The sequence below is a fragment of the Typha latifolia genome, chromosome 7 (assembly GCF_019914945.1).
Source record: "Typha latifolia isolate L0001 chromosome 7, TyphaL0001v2, whole genome shotgun sequence".
Lineage (NCBI taxonomy): Eukaryota > Viridiplantae > Streptophyta > Magnoliopsida > Poales > Typhaceae > Typha > Typha latifolia.
In genome coordinates, this window is record NC_133092.1 from 320283 (window position 1) to 339983 (window position 19701).

Genomic DNA, 19701 nt, shown 5'->3' on the forward strand with positions numbered 1-19701 from the left:
GGACTGTTCAATATCAATGTACTGCGGCCAGGTTTACTTTTCCTCCTTTTCTTTTCTGGTAAGAATCTTCTTTTTATGGATCTGATCATCTTTCAGAAGCAATCTGAACCGAACGAGTTTTCATTTTTATTTTTCTTTTTCTCCCAAATGGGCTCATCCCTGTAGCTTCAGTTATCTGTTGTCGCCAGTTCTCGAGTCCTAACCATACTCACATCAGTCCAAAGATTATCAATCAATAAACAAACAAGGAAAACTTTGTACAGTGTGGAATTTTGCTAAGTCCAGAAATCTCGACCTTCTCGTGTTTAATTACTAAGCACTCGAGTTGTATGCCCCGACGGAGAGCATGCTGTCTCTGAGTCATTTCTTTTGTACAGAATCGTAGTCTGGAATCTTGAAATGAGGATCTATACATGTATTTTATCGGCGCTACGTTGATTCCACTCGCCTTGTCTTCCAAACAAGGGGGGCTACCAGCATCCACACTGTAATCAAGTTGACAATTAATTCAAGAGCAAGTTAGTTACACTTTAAGACGATATGGAAAGTCTGCGATATCTAACATATGATGGTGACGATATAGAAGTCGAGGCTTGCCGAGTGAGCTCGGACTCATGCCGAGCCTTATTCCTAGCTCACATATGAAGGTGGTCAGCTGATATGCCGATCATTCCATATTACATTTGGTGTTTCTCATCCCAAGCGTGACATTCAAATACTTCGACACAGGCTATAACTTAGAAATAGGATAGGGGGGGCATTTATAAAAATAAAATAAAAAAAAATTTAGATTTTGGTAATAATAAGAATGAACTTTTAAGCTCACATTTTATGTAAATTCTTACTCAATGGATGAGGTAGTAGTAGGTCCATCATAGAAAGATGTGCTTAGTTTTTAAGAATTAAGTCTTACTACTACTAAACCTTAAATTTTTTTCTAGTAATAACCCCTAGAAATAAGATGATTGTTTTAGGATGAATACTTACTGTACACGAGGGTCGCTAGCCATTCATTTACAATTCTCACCCAGGTACTGGCCCATCCGACGTCTATCGTCCATCTGTCGATGGAATCAAGAAAAACGGGAAAAGGAAAGTTAGAAATAGTGCAAATCTTTCCATTAAATAGTTATTCAAATTGTATCATTCAATGCGAGCACGAAAATCCAAAGTAACTAAGATGGGCTAGATTCAGAATCACCCATTGCAAAGAGATAAAGACGAAAGCAAAAGGGAAAGAGAAACAAAAAGGAAATTAGCAAGGAAATGACATGCATAGATGGATACGTGAGCACACTTGTGTCTAGTTCAGCAAGTAGAAAGATGAGACCTCCAAGTTCACTTGGATGTAAACTTACTTTTGCATGGTTTGATGTGAATTCCAGCCGATGAATAGCATTCCGAAATACATTGCCCCCATAGCAAAAACGAAATGGAAGAATCCATATCCATATGGAACATCATCTTCTGACTCTGCTTCCGTCTTTTTGAACTGCATAGGTTGGATATAAGTTATCTAGTATTACATCAGATGAACACATAACTAGTACTGGATGAGATTAGTCGATATGAACCTGAAAGCATTTGGAGTCTACTCCCGTTGAAAATGTTGCCATAACCATGACAAGTACAGCAATGACAAAGCTCTGCCCACAAATAAACTTCTGATCAGATAACAGGAATATGCTTCCGCATTATATGCAATTTTTATACACGTCAAGTAGGAAAGATTACTGTTATCTATATGTTTCTCTGTTTTAAACAGTCGTCCTTGTTCTCAGATATATTATTAAAAAGATTATACTGACTCAATATTGGAATAAAGTTAGGCTTAGAAAAAGAAAACCACAAGATGTGCCGACTGATTTTAATAGGTGCCCTTAGTTTACATGTAATATGGAATTATTCAATTATCTAAAGCAATAAAGTATCATAATTGTTTGCCCACTAAATTCTCAGAGACAGAAATTTGAGAAATACAAGGTAAAATCCATACTTCTCATGGATCTTAACGTTATTCAAGGTTATTACCACAATTGTTACCCAGTCCGCATTTGTTGCAGCTTCTGCTTTCTTGTTGCAAACCTCTGTGGGTGGCTCGCTATAACAGAGGAGACAGAACGACTCAGCCAACTTTGTTTTTGTTTTTGTTTTTGTTTTTTGTGGAAATTTGTAATTTTGTAAACAATAAGATCGTATAATCAGAAATCAGAAAAATGACCTCCTAATTGCAGACCAGCAAAGAAAGACAGCATACAAGCCCATTAAACCTGGTGCCAGGAATCCTGCATTGACCTGTTCAAGATGCTCGTAATTAGGTCTACAAATTATAACAGACATGGCTTCAGAAAAGGTGCAGTAAAACAAAATAGCTGCAGTCTGTAGTAAAACTTTAGACATTAGTGCTCATTTACCTTTGAGTGAATGGAGACAAATGTTATAAGTTGTAGAAGAGCTAGCGTCAAAGTGATGAAGAGAATGTTGAGCATGCAGGACGGATTAGGTGCATACCAAACATACATCAGGACAATTCCCAACAGTGATGCAACATACGCAGCAATAGAGACAACCGTCACTTGGATGCGACTGCAGATAAAAAATTGTAATGGTTAAATTTAGAATCAGACATAGGATTCATATGCAAAAAGTAGTCGATAACAGTACTCAATTTTGCATCCAGGATCAAAGACATACATGATGCAAGTAGAAGTGTCTCTGACCAAGGTATTGCCAGTGTTTTTGAAGCTTGCATTATATTATACAACTCTTAAAAATGCTGTAAAAAAGCAGCTCAGCCTATTATTTTGACTATGCTGCTAATTCTGATATATAAAGTTTTAATGCTAAGAACAGTATAAAAGACGTGCACTTTTAGAGATTTCACTTGCGAGATCACATCCCCATTAAATTATTATAGTACTTGTACTTGAAAGAGAACATCCTACGACAAGAAGCATACCATCTCTTTAAATTTTTCTCTGACCGGCAACAGTCATTTAACCATGTAATGAAGCTGATCAAACTGATGAGCTGAATAAGAAGAAATGCCCTGATTTAAGAAAGCAAAATCCATGGTGAAACATCTTTCCACTAGCTTCATGCATCGCAATCTCATTGCCAAGAAAGAAGGTAAATGAGTAAAGTGTACGTACCCAGCACCAAAGTGCGCAAATTTCCCTGAAAGCGTTTTCCAACACTAACCATCAGCACAAGTAATGACAATAGATAACTAAAATACATGACCAATACTAACCATAAAGCTGGATAAATGCGGAGGGTATAAGGAATGGAATGGCCATAAAACCGAGCCACAAGATAATTTTGGCAGGCCACCACTCCGAGTGCCAATTTGTCCGATGGTCCTCCAGCTTTCTTGTGTTAACAGTTGAGAGGAACATGACAAAGAAGAACAACTAAACCAAGAGTTAAGGATCAACGCCAAATTAAATATGCGATTTTTCTACATGTCCTATGTTGCAGTGATCAATTTTAAAGGATACGAAACAACCAAAACTGATTCTTAGAACACCCTCTGCACCCAAACAGTAATGAGCACCATGGCAACCTTTTAATCCTGCATTGATGAGACTAAACTCCAGTAACAAATTAATCCTGCAGTGTGGTAAAGTAGAATGAGAAACAAAATGAGAAGAGTGGCCTACTTTGGAGCTCGGAGAGGGCAGAGTGGCCGTAGTCTCGGATGGTCCAGGCCAAGAGGTTTGTGACGAGAAAAATAAGAGCGTAGACGTATCGAGCCATCATGGGGTTGGGCCCAAGGCAGAAGTGGGTGCAGCACGAGTCCTCCATGAACCGGGTGTACCTCTCCCTGCAACTACTTGGATCTTCCATTCTCGTCATTACATTTAGAAATGCTCAGCTTTCACTTGTTATTGTAGTTCTTGTTGCTGCAAAGGAAAGCAAATTTACTTCAACGTCGGAGGAAGAAGGCGAGCGTATACGCCATTATAAAGAGGATTAAGGAAGAGAAAAATTCGAGGCATGTCCACGGGAAAAACGGGACGTACATGGTGCTTTACGTTCAAAATTGTTTCAAGTCTAGAAAGGGAGGGACGGAGTCCGGAGAGAGGGGATTCTCTACAGCTGCGACCACAGCATTTCGTACGGTTTGCTTTTTTTTTTGAAATTAGTACGGTTTGCTTAGCTACTTGGTAATTTCGCAGCCAAGTGCCTCGACTGCAGGAAATCCCTGCAGAGGATCCGCTCCGCCGGAATAGGATCGTTGAAGTAAGGCCAATAAGAATGACAGCTGCAGCTCAGCAATCTGACGAAAGCCAGATGATTCGGATCTACGAACAAAAATAACCGAGTCAAACGAGCTCAGGGAAATCGACAAAAATGCCGCATCACCTTTTAAAGGGCAGTACCACCCTGTACGTACGAGTCACTTCTCAAGTTCATCTAAAGAACTCTGTGTTTCTTGCTTTGAGTTGGGCTTCGCATTCCAAACTTGGGCTACGCCTGACCTTGCCCGATGGGCATCTAGGTTCTCCCCCTTAGTGGTAGAAACATTAATTTCTACAAACTTCCACTAACCCTTACAAGTTCTCAAGTTGTGATATCGAAATTTTATTAAACAAATAAGAAAAAAAATATTAACAACCTTTTCAGTATAATGACTTTCTCTGATGATGCAAGAAATTTTTCATCTTTATGTACTTTGATGCTAGTAATATTATTAATAATACATAAATCTTCCATATCAAAGTGTGATAATAAGAATTTTTTAGTGATTTTAATATATAAATTATTTTTGCTAAAAGTTAGCATATCATTCACATACAAGTATATTAATACAATATCATTATCAATATTTTTATAATAGATGTATTTATCTCTCTTTTTTTTACCAGAATCAATAAGAAAGTACAACATTTGTATTCATCTCTAGCAAAAGATAAGTATTGTTATTAGAAGCATAACTAACAAAAACACCTATTAGTTCTTGCTCCAAATTTTGATCTTTTTAGATCTGTTAATTTAATATAAGTTACACACCTATGATTTCAAATATAATAAGTTAAGTTTTCAATTAAATCATAGTTCATAAGAAGATTCGTCAATTTTAAAAGGTATTCTATTCAAAATATGTATAGTCGTTAGGATTGCTTTACTCTAATTGCTCGGAATACTTGAATAATTAAGCATTGTATTGACCATATATATTAGAGTTTTATTTTCCTTTCGGCAATGTTATTTGAAAATTTAAAGTTATTGGAGATGAGATATATTTTGTTACTAGAATCATTTGTTTTGTATTTGATCACAAAGATAATCAAAGTCTCTTTTACAGTCTTTATCACCGTAAGGACAAACTCTAGTTTCTCCAGCCATAGCTTATAGTTGTATTCTTTTCATAGAGTACAATAATATGGATGAATATAGAGTACTTGAAATAATCATTTAAAATTACCATGTACAATAATTTTGTTCAAAAATTGTAGGAACTAAATAGAATATAGTGAAGATAAAAAAAAAAAATCAAAGTTACTAGACTATAAATAAAATTAAAAATGCTAGACTCTTGCAACAACCTAGCAATATCTCTTGAACAAATTTGTCATCCATTAGTTGCGATTAAAAATAATGAAGGCAATATATTTTCAGGATATAAGATTGTTATGAATAAGATGCAACTTAAAAAAAATTGAACCTTAGAATAAAAATTAACCATAAGAGCAGATAGTAAGGTTTTTAGTATATCAATAAAATAACACCTTCTTTAATTTATAGAAAATAAAAGGACATCAAACTAAGTGGTGCTAGGTATTTAGTTAAGTAGAAGCAGTTAGAGAAGTTAAAATACTGAAGGATGCTGAGTAACTAACTAATTATTAGTTTGAGTAGTTATTATCATGAAGAGATGCTATATCTAAACATTCATTTATTTTTTTATTTTAAAATAACAAGATATAATAATACAATAGAAATTATAGGAATAATTTCCATTTCACCATCTAAACTAACACTATTTTCTATTACGACCTTCTGAATTATTTGTTAGTATATAATAACTTTCTAAACTATCAAAATGCATCATCCATTTAAAGTAAATATCCTCATCTGACTAAATATTATTAGTTCAAATCTAATCTAAAATTGTCTGCACATATTCACTAAATTAAAAAATACATTGCTAATATATAATGTAAATTATAATTTTATTAAAATGCAGAGTATTATATGTAAATTTCTCTTAATATAATTTTTAGCTAAACACAAAGCAAGGTTCAGCTTACTCGTGTTTGGCTAGTTACCAGGGGGCGGCTAACTTTGTTGTCTTGTTCTTGCCTCGGAAGATTCTTTGACGTTGTACGAACTAACAATTGTTTGTGCCATAATTCTAAAAGTCCAAATCAAATAGGATACTTAAATTCAAAGATGGCAGTAAATGGATTAATTTCATTGCACCAGATTGCAGAAAATTTCTGCAGCTTGGCTAATGAATACAAAATTGGCAGCCGCAAGGCCCAAACATATCCCAATTCCCACCAATTTCGGCCTAAATATGGGATCCATTATTGCACTTATCTTCTACGTTACTTTAGCTACCCACTTATATAAGTTAGTTAACTGTCGGTTACTCTTCTAGGACCACTAATCAAATAGGCAACACCACTTAGATGGACTATCCTTAAGAGAGACCCCGAGGACCAGATCAAGAAGATGATCATGGTCACAGTTCCTGATCAGAGATTTCCTACATCACGATTCCTATATATATTCCAAAACGATCTATTCGAACCGGAGGATATAATTCCAAGCTCTACTTTCTTTTTTCCCGCAGAAGGAATAGTCAAAGGACAAAGCAAGCCTGAAGGCATTGCAGACTTCTTTTAAAATGCCGAGCTAAAGAGACGAACGAAGTAGCTTTTAAGTCATGTGGATAGAGATAGAAAAGAGTAAAAGAATGAGCAAAAGATACAAATAGAGAGGATAGAAAGATGGGTTAGATGTCTGAATTATGTCAGAAGACTCTTGCTTTAAGGTGCCCATTAGGCCTTTCTTTGTCATCCTTTACGAGGTTTATATCATGGGCAGATCATCAAGTCATCCAGCAGTTAATTGCAACAGGGTAATTCATTTGGCAGCCAACGACAATCTGCCACCATTTGTACCTCAGGTCTTATTTGCTTTGAGTTTAGGAATGAGGTATTTTTTTTAAACTAGTTCATAAACTCCTAACTTAATTTAGTTCAGTAACTAAATATTTTTTTTTATTTTTTTTAATATCTAACTAAATTTATTCTTAAAAAATTAAGACTAACAAATAAAATTAATTAATAGAGTTTCGGACTTAACCTCAAATCAAACAACGACTCATAAATTAAGCTACTTTTAATTTATTTTAAAATAAAAGAAAATAAAAAGGGTAAATTAGGAACTGACAAACTACCTTCTAAACTTTTATTTATCTTTTTCATCTAAACTTAACAAAAAAAATTAAAAATATTACAATTACCCTTTTCTCTCTATTAAATTTAGTCACCTTACCTTATTATTTAAATTTTACAATAAAATATACTTTCAACCTCTTTTATATTCTCCTATCTAGAATTAGGAGCATCAACTATTATAATATACCTCTATTTAAATATATGATCAAACAATAAACAAATTCAGTTATCTTAAAAATATGAATAACAAATATATACTTCTTAACAATAAAATTGATAATTTGTGCTGTTTCATATTAGTCTAAACCACGTAGGGCCAAAAATCATGCAACTGAAATCTTATTTGATTTTACGCATAAAAGGTAAGAGTTAAATTTTTTTAATTTATCCTAAAAAAGAGCAACCGCATTGAGTATTTTCGCTAATTATAACAACTTTAATTCCCTAAACCAAAACCGCAACCTAAAAATCTCGACATACGACGATTTGTAGATCTAAAATATAAACACCAAACTAGCGACCAAAATAGATAAAGAAGAATATATATATATACTTATTCGATCTAATAGATTTTAAAAAGCTACTGACTCAATCCACCTCTTCCTGAAGCGGAATCAAGAGATTACTTCACGAGAAAGAAATCACGATCTCAACGTCCGATCCAACCGTAATCGAATCGAAACAACTAGATAGATTAGAGGAAGCAAATCGCCAATACATTGCGAGCTAGATGCGAGAAGAAGAAGAACTCACCTATAAGCGATCGACGACGACGAGATGCTTCTTCTACACGCTTAATTCGCTGCTCCTTCTCCTTCCCTTCGCCTTGTTAGATCTGAGACAGAGAAGAGAGAGAAAGAGTGGAGAGAGAGAGAGAGAGAGAGAAGGGAGAAGATCAGAAGAGGCATTTTAGAAGAGAAGGTGGAGGAAGGGAAGGGAGAGTTCCCTCCTTTTTCCCCACCGCATGCTTTACTGCTGCCGGTGGAATCGTATCACGCATCAGGTGATCACGAGCCGTCTTCTATAATTCATATATAGGAAGCTAGGGTGTACAAGTTGGCTCCACGGCGTATCGTATACACAATCGAAGCGTCCATCCCGTGGACCCCACCCTTCCCATATCCTGGTTGATGTTTAAGTTACATGTTGTGATCTAATTTAGGCCGTGTGATTAGTGGATCGTAGAGTCCACCATTCGTACAAGGAACGATGAACGAGAAGCGTGCACTTAATTAGACTGATCCGATTTTGTACACGTTAAGCCTATGTATGCATCGGGGCTCCACTTAGCTTTGCTTCAGTGTGTGATATGTATATCTGTGATGCCATGTCATTAGCCAACTAAACAAAAATATAAAGCTTTTAACAAACTTTATTGCACTTTTCTTTTGTCTTCTTATGTATAATTGGCGTTCCTTTGATCATGGCTTCCAGTGAGAGTGATGTAAAGTAAAAAAAAAGATCAGTTCAATAATGGCAGTTCAAAATAAGAGAAACTAAAGTTAGCACACCATATATGATAGAAGGACTATAACCTAAAACTTTGCATGTGATGGGACTTTGAGCACCGAAGAAAGATATAACAAGACCAAATTTAACACCAAACGTAAGATATAAAAACCACATCGATCGATGGGTAATTAAGTACTATCTTTAGCTTTTTAGTCTGATAACAAACTAAATCTATTTAGTTGGATAAGCACTATATATACACAGGGCAATAGTAATAGAGCCCGTTATATAAATCATTAATCAACACGCGAGGCCAAGCACATGCATGCTAAACAGTTAGCCGCCAGTTGTTTTTATGGATGTTTTGTTTTGATCTTATTGGACTTCTGATTTAATATTTATTTTCTTTGTTACACTCGTAGTGGGTTAATACATTTTTTATTTTTTATGCGTATCGAGCTTATATCATCTGTTTAGATTTAATGAAATTATTTACCTACGAGCTTTTCATTAAAGGAAAAGGAAAAAGAACTTACAGTGATGAGATCATCAAATGTGAACCATTATTGGAGACACGACTAATGCTAATTAAATGGGACTCGCTCTTCCAAATAATGATGATGCTACGGTGAAGTAAGCATCATCCCAGTTACACATGACATCCTCGCGTCATCCCACCGTCAGCCAACCATCGGACGGTGAAAGATGATACAACTCCAATTACCATCAAAAGCTTCCACTCAGGGATGAAAGCATCGTCTCAGATAGTGGCAAAATCACAAGTACCTCTTTAATGATTAGATTTGCATTTAAACAACACCGCCCATTAGAGAAACTAAGTCAAGTCTTTCTTCGAGTGTAAAGTGACAGGCCCAGATAGGCCCAAATAAGCATATGATGATGCGAGCGAATCCCAATTGGATACCATGTGGGCCATTTTGGGCTTGCATTGATGTGAAAGTAGTCGTCAAAAGACTCACTCCACCAAGTCAAAAGGCTCATTAGCGACTCAAATGGAAGAAAATTTTCCAGCACCGGAAGAAGTGGTAACCAGGGGCAGTATAGAAATTGCCTTGCTCTCTGGTACAAATCATGCCACTGAGAAAAATCTACTGGAATCCCATGCGTAGAGCATTCAACGGAAACCATTATCATAATGGAATCCAAAGGAAATAACACAGAAGAGAACTAACTTCATGATGCAATAGTGCATTTGCAAGGAGTGATGATCATAGCTCACGTACTTCTGACTCAAGTTTCAGGCTTTCATTTAAGAGAGCCACGAGTCAGCCAAAACATCAAACGCCTCGCCTGCAACTTCTAGTAAACAACGTACAGGAATGGAGGAAGCAAACAAACACTTGGCTATATCTCCATTTAAGTTGCTCAATTTCGTGGGTGCCTCAGCCGTCCTGGAGGACGTTGTAGCCCTCGAGAAATGATCCAATTCTTTAATCTCTTGATGGGACACACAATAACAAGAGATTGGACGAAGCACAAACATCTCCACACAGACAGTGATTCATGTGAAACGATGAATAGCACTAAAAATGTTCTTCTTGGGTTCTACCGCTGTTCAGTGTTCACATTCCAGACATCCATCCCTAGGGTTATCCAAAGATAAGACTATTCGTAGATAAACCTTCACTTATCTGCGATTAAAAACCAACACCGACATCTGCAATTAATAACTACTCTTAAAACTTAAGTTTGGACTATATATTATAAATAATATAATGTGGATCCCATCACACCGAGGTTTAAATCAGCTCAAGAAAAACTAGTTTGGATATCATAATAACTCATCAATTACACTGAAAGCTTAAGTTCATTAATAACAAACAATACTATATGTCTATATGTCATATTTTTTTTAACATAATGAAACCCCCAATATTGAGATCGTGAATAAAGATAGGAATATAACAAGTCCTTTTCTATCCCACATCCACCAAACTTAAGGCAATAATCTAGTAGTATAAAAAGAGTAGATTTTGGTTTTAAGAGGCTTGCATCATGTGCATTTATCACGGGAGAACAAATCCGGGTTACTAACAAGAGAGGGACCACGAGAACATGGGGTTGAAGTGTAGTTACAAGTGGAACGGCCACCAAAGATGGATGGAATACCTACCAAGCTATATCTACATGTCTAGGCTACCAATCTCCAAGACAGAATATAAGAAGGAAAAAAAAAGGGGGAAGAATGATTTGTCAACGGGAACATAATCCTAAGGAAGATATACAACAAATCTCAATGGCTAAAAGATATTATATAACGATTAGACTTGATATTCTAAGTTTTCCAACCACAACCGTAGTGATCCAACTTGCTGCAAACGAGTGAAGAATCCCAGTAAGCAAACGCACATGCTGTGGTTCAAAGTCTTCACCGGACGTTACGGCTAAAAAGGAGCCGGGGGATGGGAGTCTATAACAGTTGTTTAATTGATCTTTTCTAGAGTGGATCTCAAATTCTGAGAACAAAGAAAAATTTCAAGGACTTACTCGCGATTGGTGCCAAGACTGCCTCCACTGCTACGTCCAATTTCCCCGTAGCTTTTCAAAATACGTTGGAAGAAGCAATATCCCCTTCTTACTTCTTTCTCTAAAGAGCAAAATTTAGTCATCCCTGAACAACTGTAAGTCCAGGCTACATCATTCTCACAGGTATATGATATCACTTGTCACTATGAGAAAGCTATAATATATAGAACATTTGGTATACCAATATTCCATGACACATCATGCACTAGGAAGAAGCAATGAAACGAAATTGATGGCAAGAATTCTCTAGGAAAAGCAAAGATTAGTTTCTTCTCTATCACTCATTCCTGGGGCACATCATGCTTTCAGAAAGTTAAGGTATAAAACAAAAGGAATAAGATACGAGTAGATGAACATAAATCATAAATTCCATTGAGACAAGAAGAAGAGTGCAGTATGAAGGGAGAAGATGGAAATAAGATTGAGCAACAGAGTAATCATATAAGAACTAAAAAGGAAAATAACAGTGTAATATAAAAGCAAATACCACAATTTGATCTACTTATCTCTGAATTCTGATGTTCTCTATACATTCATTTCTTCCTGCACCTAATCTCTCATTCTTCTCTTGCTCTGTCACTCTCTCAACCATTTATTCACAAACTCAAATACCCACAAACCAAATTAATATTTAGAAATTCCTTTTTTTTTAATATAATTTTCTCCTCCTATCCCTGCTCTTCCCTTCTCAAAGTAGTCTTCATCGAATCCTTTTCATCACAACGATGAAAGCAAATAAGAAAACTGATCCGCTCCTTGCCTTTTCACCATAAGCCATCAAGAAAAGAGAGGGATAAGGAAGAGAACAAAACGGTTGCAGAACTGAATGGAGAACAAGTGCGAGATAGACCCCAAATTGTATTCTAATTAAAAGAAGGAGAAGGATAAGAAGGGCAATTCTCAAAAGAATCAATAGAAGGGAGGGGGCGGCGGAGAAGCGTATGAGATTCCGACGACGGGAGGTAGTGGACCTTCGTACACGGGTGCTGGTGGTGGCGGTGGCTCGACACATGGGTGTGGTGGAGGTGGTGAGTATACGGGAGGAGGCGGAGGAGGTGAGTATACTGGAGGTGGCGGAGGTGGGGGTGGTGGAGGCGGAGATGGTGGAGGTGGGGATGGAGGCGGAGGAGAGGGCGGAGGTGGAGATGGCGGAGGTGGCGATGGCGGAGGGGGAGAAGGCGGAGGTGGCGATGGTGGAGGGGGAGAGGGCGGAGGTGGCGATGGCGGAGGGGGAGAGGGCGGAGGTGGCGATGGCGGAGGGGGAGAGGGCGGTGGTGGTGATGGCGGCGGCGGAGACGGCGGAGGTGGTGATGGAGGAGGCGGAGATGGAGATGGCGGAGGAGGAGAAGGAGGAGGTGGAGAGAATAGCGGAGGTGAAGGAGGAGGAGGCGGAGGAAGAGCAGGGACGAAAGGCTTGCATCTGAAAGCGCTACAATCCACATGATGCGAAAGGAACGACTTGCATTGCCTCTCCGATCTCTGCAACGGCCGATCCGGCAGGCAATTCCTCCGGTCGTCGTACGACGGCACCCTCGAGCACATCGGCGGTTCTCCAGTAAAGAAATTGTAAGCGTAGGTAAAGTTCTTGAGTCGCGGAAGATCGCAGATCACCTCTGGGATCGTGCCGGAGAGCAAATTGTGCGCCACATCCAACTGCTCCAAGCTCACCATACCCCCAATCGTCTCCGGCAGCGGCCCCATCAGCTCGTTGAAGCTGACGTCGAACACCGTCAGCTCCTTCAACAGTCCGATTTCCACCGGGATGCAAGATCTGAGCCCGTTGTTAAGAAAGATGATCTCGTTCAAAGTCTTTGACATGTTCCCGATGCTCGCCGGCAAGCACCCGTGGAAACGGTTGTTCGCGAACACAACCACCGACACCGGCGAGTTGCCGAGGTTATCAGGGATGTCGAAGGCGAACCTGTTGTGGTTGATGAAGATTGCATCGAGATCCTTATCGAAGAGCTCTTTTGGCACCGATCCCTCGAACTCATTGAAGCGGATGTCGAGGTATTTTAGGGCAGGAAGGCGGAGGACGACGTCGGGGAACCTCCCGGCAAAGCGGTTGTTGCTGAGGTCGAGCTCATGGAGGAGACGCAACCTGTCGAACTTATGCGGCACGGTGCCGCAGAAGCGGTTGGAGTTGACGTGGAAGAGGGCGAGGTCGGTTAGGAGGCCGAGCTCCTCCGGGAGGTACCCGGCGATGTCGCCGTGGTTGAGGTCGATGCCAGCTACGACTTCGAAGTAGGGGTGGAACGGCAAGGTAGCGCAGAAGACGCCGGTATAGTTGCAGACGTTGGGGCCCACCCAGTTCCCTGTGAGGTTCAGGGGGTCGGAGAGGATGGCCTGCTTCCACGCTTGGAGGGCAATGTAGGCGTCCCGGAGATGGGAGTTCGGGAACCAGTAGGTGGGGTCCACGGTCACGTGCTCCCCACGGTCGCCGAACTCGTCGCGGTAGTAGAGCAGCTGCCGGTGCCGGATTAGCCCGGCCTCGGCGTCGGTTAGCCCATGGGTTGAGAAAGCCGGCGCCGAGTAGGCCAAGGAGAGGAAGAATAGAGCGAAGAGGAGGAGTAGGGGTAGATGGAGATGCTGTGGTTGGGTTTTCTTCTTCATCTCATCTCCCTGGGTTTTGGATGGGAGAAAGGGAATAGAGGAGAAAAGAAGACTAGTAGGAGGAGGAGGAGATGAGGAGAGAGATAGAGAGAAAAGGGAGAGTGGGGCTCCTTTTTTTTTTCTAATGGGGTTTTTTGGAGGTGTGTGAGAAATAAACATCGAGGCCAGCTAAATCACAGCTCAAAGCCCACCCAAAATGAAAGCGTATCCAAGAGAGAGAAAGAAAGAGATGCTTCCGAGGGTTCCAAGTTAGTTAGTTAGTAGTAGTAATGACTCTAAACTCGGTCGTAGTAGTAATGACTAATCACAAACGAGACTATTATACGATAAATCATTTCCGTTCCGTTTTGACGCTCCTTGGCTCATGATTATTGTGGATACCTTATTCAACTTTACTGCCCATTTTTCTTTCCTTCCTTTTGTTTTAATACCTTACTTACTAAAGTGCTCCGGTTCGGCTCACTCGCGGTGAGAGCTTGGGACTGACTGCCTGTGCTTTTGAGAATCGGACAATTTTTAAATAAACACCTATTACATTTTATGAGAATTTGCGGCTTGCAACCCCATCTTTTGACCATTCATTCATTTGCGATTCAATTACCACTGTCTCATCAAAGAGTGTCCTTCCATTACGCTTTCCAATGGAAGCAGCAGCAAATAAATACTTAGCTTAATTTAATTCAGGGCGTATTCTGCAAATTCCGATTAAATGTAGGGTGTTCGGTGCAAATGTTGCTTGCGAACAATGGATAGAGGCCGGTGAGGAAATGACAGGCAGGCGTTCCGAAACCAAAACTACCCCACTCAACGAAAACCTCTACTCCTCGCAGGTTTCACCTTTTAATCTTGTTCACGTCCTTTTTAACTTACTAATAAGCTTAAAAAGACTTTTCTTTTATCTGTGTGCCATTTGGCTGAGTAGGAGGCTTAATCGGGATGGTTGTTTATCTCCTTGATCGTGGTCTCGAAGGCTACTCCGGTCATTTACCAGACTGCATGCATGGTTTGAAGAATGAAGCTCCATCATGCATGGGAACGGATGGAGATGACGGAGATGTTTATGTGCTCTTTATTATTTTGTTAACGAGTGAGGTGCTGGTCCCCACTCGGAAGCCTGAGATCAAACCTTAGCATGTGAGTGGGGTCCACGTGTCACGTCCTGCACGGCTGGAACCGTCGGCGTCGAGCCCCTCGCTGGCACACCGCGTTCCCGTGAAAGATACCTGCCACGTCATCGACCATAACCCCCCCCCCCCCCCCTCCCTAGTCCCTCCCTCTCTACAATCGGATCGGACGGTTCATGATCGATCGGACGGCCCAGAACTCATGACCACCATCTCGGTATATTCCTTGAAATCTTATCCTGTAACAACCCCACCAGTTGTAATCAATTGCGATCGACCCGTTTTAACTCTGGATAATGGGATTAGAGGCGATGCTCTGTCAAGTAATTCCGATTTGTTTAGGGTCACAATCTCACATGATTAGTTACGTTGGACAAGGAGTTATCCATCAATAAAGTTTAAAATTGGAATATTTATTTTACTCTCTATAATTTGAGTTGGTAAAATTTTCTTAATCTTAATATATTGCCTCGACTTCCACATATTTTAAATTATTTAAATTGATAAGAAAATTAGAAAAAAAAAATAATGTCAACTTCGCATGTTCTACAATTATTTTACAACTTTATAAGGAATATAAACATTCAAAATTCAAAAGCGCTCACGAATTCCAAAGGCACAATTAACTCACTCTGACTTCATACTACGGTGGAGATTATTGGACGACATCCAAAGTAATGGATGCAACTAAATATAGATTTGTTTCATATCTCTCAATCAATGCTATTATCGGATGACACGCCATGTTCCAAATTCCAACTGGTATCTTATGACTGCCTCCAAAAATGGACAAAAAATCTACCACTAGGAAACGTATCCAAATGGTGCCCAAATAAATGATAAAGTAGATAGAGAGTTCTTCCATCCAGGGTGACTGGACGAGGGATAACAAAGTGATCCATGGCCCAAATTAGGGCACATGATGCCAAGAGGACAGTGAGCAGATAGCTGTACTCACTACTCCCCAACACTCGCGTTGCGTGTTAATGCACGCAAGAGCCCAGTTCTCTATCAGCCATATGTGAATGTGAGCATGCACATCTCGTTCAAGGAATTTACTCTAAGTCCAGGCACTGGAGTATAATTTCTTCTTAAAACTTTTCTTCTTAATATTATACTTTTAATCGAGTCTTTGTTGTAGAGTATGAGTCGATTTAATCGAGCCTAGCTATGGTTTATACTTGTTAATTTGAAGGTAACTTCGCCGTACGGTTGACGATCGAAGCTCCACTCGTATAATTTCAATTCAGGTTTAACTGCGAGATTACTACATTGTTTTGATTTTGAAATTAATGAACCAGATTCTTATGTTATATTGACATTTGAGCAGCTGGATTATTTTTATAGACCTATTTACCGCTATGCATTTTTTTTTTTACCAACGAGTTTAATATTAAACTGATAATTTTACTCAGGCCCACTAAAACGTCACTCATTTACGCATATCTTTCTTAAACCTTTTTTTAATGAATAAAGACTCTCTAAAGTAGTAAAAATCACATATCCTTCTAATCCCATTAACGTAAATGATAAGTGATACAAATGCTCTTCTAGCTGGAAGGTTAAGTGGGGCAGCTAATAATTTTTGTTTACTTTATTAATTCATTATTTGTCCTTAAGCTCTAAATGTTTCCTTCCCCCTTTCTCTACGGGAGCCCCTTCGCATCTCTCCGATGAGAGCGCCGCCATCTTATCACCATTTCGCCCTCACATATTCTTCCATATGTTTTCACCGTCGACAACTAAGCCTCTTTTGCAAAGTCCATCTAACTTCGGACACTCACTCCATTTTGATATCGTCAACCTCAATCCCATGATCCCTTGCCCTTTCCAATGAGTAATAACTAATAAGAGGAGTGATCTCCACCACCGTGGCTCAGGCTCAACTAAAATATAAAATTTATTAATATATTTATATGTTAAATAGTTATTAGCTCAGTTTGAATGGCTTTGGTTTGTTTTAAGACTTGGCAGCTTGGATTTGATTGAGCTTAGCTTGAATAATAGACATAGTTTAGCGTAGCTTAAAAATAGCTTAGTTTTAGGTTTGGGCTTAGCTGAGGCTCATTCTAGTTTTGTTTAAAAATTTAAATCAATTCAAGCTCAAACTCAACATAGCTCAACGTTAGCCGGAGTCTAGTCTAAATTTCAAACTAAAGTCAGAAATTAATATTGAGCCAAGTCTAAACTAAAGTAAATTCTTTCAGGCTCAACTCGTTGCTGAAGGGGCTCATGTTGAGTACCTAACTTAGGTACCAGAGTTGTGGAGAGGTGTTTGAAATGTTTTTAATAATTTATAAAATCTACGTACCAAATATATATATAGTTCAAAGATTTATACATTAATAGAAAAGAGTGATAGGCGTCTAACTAAAATTATGACTGAACATTATTATGTATGTGAAGCTGCAAAAGAATCTTCTATTTTAAATTAAATCCTGGGCTGCCGGCATATACACGGCACTATATAAAAAGTGAAAGAAAGAGCAAAACAAAATCAACCACGAGTTCGCTCACAAACGAAAGATCCAAGTATAAAAATATAAGACATACGCGAACCCGACCCCACCGATCTAACTCGGTTGACCGAAGCACATGGGAAGCGGTTAGGAGAAAGTAGTTGCGTCTCGACCTCCACGTGTCGGTCGTGCCATGTGACGCTATCGAAGCTCCCAATCGACAACGCCAAACACCCGGTAGTATTATTTCTTTGTTCTCGTAAAGAGGCAGTACAATATCACACCCGTAACAGTTATCTGGGTGGGCTCCGGTTCATTAAAATAATTTATTCTCGTCAAAATTGTTTCTTTCCTTTTCTATTATTAGAATAATATTAGCACAATTCTCCGGTAGCATACTACCAAAGCATAGGATTTTATTTATAAATAATAAAAATATAAAATGTAAATTATAATTTCGTTAAAAAACATATTGTTATATATAAAAATTTCTTAAAAAAATAGTAAGTTAATCTTTCGCTGTTGAGGGGCGTGATCGTAAATTTAAGAAATGAGGCCGGTTCTTTTGTCTTTCGTGAAGAGAAAAAGTTGGGAACGTTAGCCTTCGGGCGCTTCGAAGAGCGTGAAAGCAGTTAATCAATAAGTCGTCCGATGGCCCCGCTGGGTTCTGCTTCGGTCCAAATTAAGAGGACCTTTTTGCAAAATTCCACCTGCAATTAGTAAAAAAATTACAGAAGAGTCCCTTTTTATTTTTATTTTTATTTTTATTTTCTTCTTCAATGTTTTATGCGGATACCCCACATAATGACCAGCGAATTATTGTGATCTCTCGTCCGCGGACATATAAAGGAAATCACCAGCTTTTTAATAAGTGGCTAGTTAGTAGAAATGGTGAACAACGCCGGCTTTTTCTTGTGTTCGAAGGATGCGATGTAAGCCTTTTGACGCGTGGAAGAACGAGAAAGTAGTTTGCTTGTCAGATAAAATTATAGATTCAAAACGTTGTAGTGTGGAAATCAAGCGAGATGCGACCGACTGCTATAATAAAGACAAATTTGCAAGTTACCCCCACTTGAAATCTTAAATTACTCGTAAGGATTTAGCGCTTCCTGGGAAAAAAAAAAGAAAAAACTGTCGGCCGAGATGGCTTTTACTTCGGGAATTTTATTATTATTACTCGGCGCGTCATGAGGAGGCCCACCGGGAAGCGTCGGTCGCCACCGCCCGCCACTTGTGACCGTGTGACCCAGAAGTGGCAGTTGGGAGTTACCGGGCGTTATTACCTTTAGAAATTTACGATTCACACCTTGTATTTTTTTAGTATTTATATTTTAAGCCTCGAGATACCAATGACAAATAGCCAAAAATTCGTGGAAGCATGGAGCGCGAAGGGAGTATGTAATGAGCCATGCATGCATTTCCCGTCGTCATCCATGCCATGAGGAATTAAGGAACATGCCCGGGATGGATCATGGATGCACCCGCACCCGTCATAGCCATGTCCGAATCACGGGACCGGCCTCCCTAAAGAGTAGACTCGAGAATGGGTCGAAATAAGGATTGCCTCAACGGAAGGCAAGACAGTTGGAGGGCGTGACCTTTGCCACGTCCGCAGAAACTAAATTAAACAGACAGTGATTTAATAGCTACAGTTAATTTGGACCATCTTACTAAGTTTTCCACGTCACTGCCCCAGAATTTTAGGCCCATTTTGATTGAAGAAGAATAAGAGCCCCTCGTATATCCAAGAGTGTTAGAAAAGTTAATCAGACTCAATAACTCGATAAGGTAATTCTACTTTTAAATAAATTTAAATTTAGTATAATTGACTTTTAAATAAGTTTAATTGAAGAATAAGAGACTTTTATCCTTAAATTAAATTATTTTTATTTATAATTATTAATACTATATACATTTTTCTTATTTTTTTAATTTCAACTTATTATTATAATAAGAGAGTATCATTTTATCCTAATATTGCAAATAAAATATAGCTCTCATCTAAACTATATTATAATAAAATGATTATAATACTATTCTAGAATTATCTTATTCTTCAACTAAGCGAGGCTTAATATTTGCTATCTACGA

The 19701-nt window shown here is 38.8% G+C and overlaps 2 protein-coding genes across 4 annotated transcripts; both read right to left on the reverse strand.

Moving 5' to 3' along the window:
* Positions 1-104: 104 nt before the first annotated feature.
* Positions 105-8424, reverse strand: LOC140792788 (uncharacterized). 3 transcript variants are annotated; one of them, XM_073143986.1, is made up of 15 exons: positions 8377-8424; positions 8169-8250; positions 4026-4307; positions 3663-3905; positions 3501-3574; positions 3254-3413; positions 3153-3177; positions 2960-3049; positions 2415-2586; positions 2222-2295; positions 2032-2101; positions 1575-1646; positions 1359-1492; positions 988-1061; positions 105-485 (listed from the first exon to the last, which is right to left on the reverse strand). In XM_073143986.1, the coding sequence occupies exons 4-15, from the start codon at positions 3856-3858 to the stop codon at positions 430-432; spliced, it is 1197 nt and encodes a 398-aa protein (XP_073000087.1). In that variant the 5' UTR covers positions 3859-3905; positions 4026-4307; positions 8169-8250; positions 8377-8424; the 3' UTR covers positions 105-429. The 3 variants fall into 3 exon arrangements, 2 of the variants coding, with proteins under 2 accessions (XP_073000087.1, XP_073000086.1); XR_012109821.1 differs by lacking the exon at positions 4026-4307 and having other exon boundaries at positions 105-198; positions 296-485; positions 8169-8416; XM_073143985.1 differs by lacking the exon at positions 4026-4307 and having other exon boundaries at positions 8169-8420.
* Positions 8425-11811: 3387 nt separating this feature from the next.
* Positions 11812-14259, reverse strand: LOC140792787 (leucine-rich repeat extensin-like protein 4). Its single transcript, XM_073143984.1, has one exon. The coding sequence runs from the start codon at positions 14184-14186 to the stop codon at positions 12324-12326; it is 1863 nt and encodes a 620-aa protein (XP_073000085.1). The 5' UTR covers positions 14187-14259; the 3' UTR covers positions 11812-12323.
* Positions 14260-19701: the final 5442 nt, after the last annotated feature.